The sequence below is a fragment of the Capra hircus genome, chromosome 1 (genome assembly GCF_001704415.2).
Source record: "Capra hircus breed San Clemente chromosome 1, ASM170441v1, whole genome shotgun sequence".
Taxonomy (NCBI): domain Eukaryota; kingdom Metazoa; phylum Chordata; class Mammalia; order Artiodactyla; family Bovidae; genus Capra; species Capra hircus.
Window position 1 is genome coordinate 116,180,691 of NC_030808.1, and position 5,455 is coordinate 116,186,145.

General features: G+C 36.9%; 1 protein-coding gene across 1 annotated transcript; it reads right to left on the minus strand.

Moving 5' to 3' along the window:
- On the minus strand, positions 228-5,082 carry LOC108636081 (endogenous retrovirus group K member 7 Env polyprotein-like). Its single transcript, XM_018048944.1, has 2 exons — positions 5,032-5,082; positions 228-1,382 (listed from the first exon to the last, which is right to left on the minus strand). The coding sequence occupies exon 2, from the start codon at positions 972-974 to the stop codon at positions 303-305; it is 672 nt and encodes a 223-aa protein (XP_017904433.1). The 5' UTR covers positions 975-1,382; positions 5,032-5,082; the 3' UTR covers positions 228-302.

The window sequence follows — 5,455 nt, forward strand, 5'->3', positions numbered from 1 at the left end:
AAAACTTTGTTTTGGGGAACTTCCTTATCAACTTAGAATCCGTTTTGTCCCAAGGTCTGTTCCTTTTGGGGAATCAGAGAAACATCCTTGTGTGCAAGCAATGTTCTTTTCCCATGGGAACAAACAGGATTCTTAGCTGAACATCTCGTTTGCAAGAATGTTCAGCTCAGGTTGAGAGTCTCGTTTGCAAGCACTTCTCAACCTTCTTTAAACCTAGTTCCCTACACTGGGCAGAACATCTCGTTTGCAAGAATGTTCAGCCCTGGTTGAGAGTCTCGTTTGCAAGCACTTCTCAACCTTCTTTATACCTTGTTCCCTACATCTCCCCCTTTCTTTTCTTGTAGATGCTGAATAAGCGCTTGAATACGCAAAGCTTTTTCTTTCAATTGTTTCCCTTTTTGCCAGCGCCGGTAGACTATAAAAGCAATAAAACATAAAGCAACAATTAACAAAGTATTCACAAAGGATGTTGTTAACAATGTAGATACATGCCCTAAAGGATTAAGGTTGTCTAATCCTTCTTGAAGACTTTTCAGTATATCAGAACCAAGAATATCAGGCAGCGTCTTACTAAAAGTTGACAATATAGTTTGTTCCAATTTCATAATTTCAGCAGTTAAATTCTGGTGTCCCACTAAAGACCTTTTTACCTTTTCCCAATCCTCACTCATATTAAAGGGAACAGGGGTTACACATAGGTGAGATGAGTTCCAATCACATTTTAACACACTCTTTGTAGCTAACACAGTCACTTGATCTCCTAACCAGGAAACTGTGTGTTGTAAATTTAATACATCAGTAGCCAATTGAGCGTCCAAATCATGCTGTTGTTGCCACAATAAATGAGCATCTTTATGCCATTCCCTGACAAAATCAGCAGTCTGTATGCCTTGATGCAAAGCAAGACCTGCTACAGTTGCTGTTGCTGTTACTGAAGCCACGGCGAGAATTGATGCGATGACAGTGCCAAGCATTCTTCGGGATCGATGGAGAAGAGTGTGCACAGCGTTCACAAGACGAGCGACAGCAAAAGAGCCCGACCACGGCCGAGTGAGACTCGCAGGCAACCAGAGTCAGCCCGTGCTTTCACAGTGACCGAAGAGCAATTACTGGAATGGACCATCTTGTTTTTACCATTTTCCCACCAGGAACGATTTATACATTGAGTCAAGTTACAATCAGAAATTTATAACTAGACGAGGGTCATGATCCCTGCAATGTTTTCTCAGCTTCTTGAGTCAGCTTCTTCAACTGTCCCCATGTCAGTGGACCTGCCTCTCTTGTCGCAAAGGTGAAAGTCCTCTGCATTGACAGTTCCTGAAACTGGCGCACGATTGGGTCGCTCATCCTGCAACTTCACCAATCTCAATGGAACCCAGATCCTGGAATTATTCACAGAAATAAAAGCATACCCTCGCCCCAAGAAGTGAAGTACTGCTGGAACCCATCCCTTTATCTCATCTTTATACCATACCTGGGAATGTTCAAAGCTTTTTGTCTTCTTTTCTGAATTGCCAAAATGCTGTTCTGCTGGAGTAATCTTACTTTTTACCCAGACATTCAAAAAGTTAAGAGTTAATAGTGTTTTATTTAATACATCCCTTGGTGATATCACACCTTTCTCCCCCTTTCTTATTTTTTTAATGTATTTTCGAAGAGTCTGATTAGCTCTTTTAATTATAGCTTGTCCTTGACTATTATAAGGAATACCAAAAGTGTGCTTAATATGATATTGTTTTAAAAATTGAGATAATTTAGAGGATTGATATGCGGGAGCATTATCAGTTTTTAATTTTATAGGTATGCCCATAATAGCAAAACAAAACAGTAAATGAGTAATAACAGAATCTGCCTTTTTTGAACTTAAAGCTGTAGTCCATTGAAAATGAGAATAAGTATCTATAGTATGATGAACATATTTTTGTTTACCGAATGAAGAAATAAAAACAACATCTATTTGCCAGATTTGGTTAGATTGTAGTCTTCTGGGATTTACTCCAGGAGGGGCAAAGGGCAAAATAAATGGTGCACATATGGAACAAGAACGAACAATGCGTTGAGCTTGTTTTCGTGTTAACGAATAAGTTTTTTGTAACCCTTTAGAATTAGTATGATGTAAGCAATGTTTTTGTGTTGCAGACTGTAAAGGATAAAGTAAGGCATTTATATTTGCATTTTCTTGAGATAATGGTCTGGGGAGAGAAGAATGAGCTCGAATATGAGTAAAAAAGACAGGGTTAGTTCGCCTAATTAATAATTGTTGAACCTGAAAAAATAATTTATTAATATTAGTTTTTAAAGTTATCAGTAGAGTGGCTTTAGGAAGATAAATACATGAAAAGACTGCATATTTAGAATCAGAAACAATATTAATAGGAATATCAAAAAAATCTTGTAATGCCAAACAAATGGCCCAAAGTTCAGCAGGCTGCACAGAAGAAAAGGAATGTGGAACAACTTTAGAAGTAGTATCAGTCTAATAGCCAGCAGTATTTTTATTGGCATCTGTAAAAATAGTTTTTTTTTCAACTGGAATATTAGATATAGGAGATTTACAAACCATTGATGTATGTCGAAGGAAATCTATCATTTTAGATTGAGGATATTGATTAGAAAAAGTCCCTGAATAAGATGTAAGAGCTATCTGCCAATTTTTATTAAACTGTAAGCAATTAGAAATTTGGGTGGAAGTAAGTTGAGTAATAATTGTTTGAGGGTCACTTTTAATTAACTGAGTAATATGGCCTCGACCTTTCAAAATAAGGAAAGCAATTTTATCCATATAAGTAGTAAGCTTTTTTGTATAGTTATTGGGTAAAAATACCCACTCAATCAACCCTGCAGATTGAGCAATAACTTTAGTAGGAGAATAGGGAGTATGGAACACTATGAAATATATAGGTTGATCTTGTTGTAGATAAGTAAGAAACCCTTTATTTAACCGTTGCTCTACAAAGTGTAATTTTTCTTTTGCTTGAGAAGTAAGAGATCTAGGACTGTTAAGAGTAGTATCACCCTCTAAAGTAGAAAATAAATGACGCAATTGATGTGTAGGAATCCCTAACATGGGACGTAACCAGTTAATATCACCCAAAAGCTTTTGAAAATCATTAAGAGTTTTTAAATTATCTCGTCTAATTTGGACTTTTTGAGGTTTTATTTTTTGTCGTTCCAAAATAGCACCTAAATATGAAATAGGAAATTTAGTTTGAATTTTTTTAGGAGCAATTTGAAGATTAAAATCACTTAAGGTTTTTTTTACATGAATAAAAAATGTATCTCGTTCTTTTTTACTAGGAGCTGCCAATAGAAGATCATCTATATAATGATAGAGAAGACAATTAGAAAATTGTTGTCTCACAGTAATAAGAGCACGATTAACAAACTCCTGACAAAGTGTAGGGCTATTAATCATTTTTTGAGGCAACACTGTCTATTGATAACGTTTTACGGGCTGCCCATGATTATACACTGGAATAGTAAAAGCAAATTTATTTTTATCTTTTATTTGCAAAGGAATATTAAAAAAACAATCTTTTAAATCTAAAACCATCAAAGACCAATCCTGTGGAATCAAAGCAGGAGAAGGGAGACCTGATTGCAAAGCTCCCATAGGTTTTATACATTTGTTAACTGCCCTTAAATCAGTCAACATTTTTCATTTACCAGATTTTTTTTTAATGACAAAAACAGGAGAATTCTAAGGAGACGTAGAAGGTTCAATATGGCCAGATTGAAGCTGTTCTTTTACTAATTGTTCTAAAGCCTCGAGCTTCACTTTTGGAAGCGGCCACTGCTCAACCCATTTAGGGACATCAGTTAACCATTTTAATGGAAGAGCTCGAGGAATCTGAGCAGTGGCTACAAGTTTTCCGACGAGATGGTGAGCGTTGTTTCTAAAGAAAATAAAAGATCTCTTCCCCAGATATTAATAGGTATATTAACAATGTAAAAAGAAATAGATACTTTTTTTTATTAGACAATTGGCATGACAAAGGTTGAGCGCTTTTTCACACATCTGCTATTGATCTTAAGCCTGTTAAAACAAGAGGAATTTTTTTTTTTTTAGTCATTAGGCCATTGCTGGAGAGAAATAACCGAAACATTTGCTCTTGTATCCACTAATCTTTCAAACTGTTTACCTTTAATAATCAGTGACATTAAAGGACGAGAGTCATTAATAAGCATTTTCTAAAATATATTTTTTCCCGTACTTTTAAAACCATTGACTTTTTTTTTTAACCTCAGCCTTGTCGGCAGCTACCAGAAATAGGGATGCGTAAGGTGGTGCAGAAGGGTTAACAGCCTTGGAAGTTTGTTTTTTATTTAATAAAACCTTTTAAAAGGCAGCAGTCATTGCCTCTACAGAATCTGAATCTTCCCCAGAACTCACATCTTTATCTGACTCAGTGGATGAATTTTTACTATTATCTGGAGGTTTGGGCGGAGGCCAAGGTGAAGCCCCCTCCTCAAGATAACATGAGGCGGCCTCACTGTCAGCAGCCATTAATTTTAAAGCCTGCGTTATAGCGCTACATAGAGTCTACAGCCTTAAAGGAATCACATTTCCTTTTTGATGTTGCCTTCTTAACTCTTTTTGCACCACTTTTCATTTTTTTAAATTTAGCTGTACTTTTGTTTGATATTGAAACCAATAACAATGTTGCTCTATAAGACAGAATAACTCACTCAAGCGGCGAGTAGACGTTTTAATTTTTATAGAATGCAGGAGCCCCTTAACCAGTTCTATATATTGTGACTTTAAAGATGGGGAATTTCCCATAGTTTTTTTTTTTTTCTCTCTCTTTTCTCTGTTCTTTTTCTCTTATTTTTCTTTTTTTCGAAAGTCCCCCTTTTAGCGTTTCGCTCCGGGGTGCTCTCCCTTTCGGATTTTTTTTTTTTTCTTTTTTTCGAAAGTCCCCCTTTCAGCCTTTTGCTCCGGGGTGTTTACCCTTTCGGATTTTTATTCTTTTCTCTTTTTCTCTATTTTCCGAAAGTCCCCCTTTTAGCCTTTTGCCCCGGGGTGCTTACCCTTTCGGTTCAGTCGAGCCCCACGTTGGGCGCCAGATGCCGGCGACGGAATGAAACACCAACACTGCAGAGTGGTTTAAATCTTTATGTTTTTAACACTTGCTTCTTACAGCTGCTTTATTTTATATCCCTTGCACAACAACCTACAGGGCAAGCTGCCAAGCACTATGATTCAGAGACTATACAGTGCGCAGGCGCAGGGCGAGATAACCTTTACCTTGGCTTATTTACTGCAGCTAAAACTTTGTTTGGGGGAACTTCCTTATCAACTTAGAATCCGTTTTGTCCCAAGGTCTGTTCCTTTTGGGGAATCAGAGAAACATCCTTGTGTGCAAGCAATGTTCTTTTCCCATGGGAACAAACAGGATTCTTAGCTGAACATCTCGTTTGCAAGAATGTTCAGCTCAGGTTGAGAGTCTCGTTT

What these genes read in the sequence shown, in the direction of transcription:
- LOC108636081 (XM_018048944.1), bottom strand. Translation starts at nt 974, where the DNA reads ATGCTTGGCACTGTCATCGCATCAATTCTCGCCGTGGCTTCAGTAACA.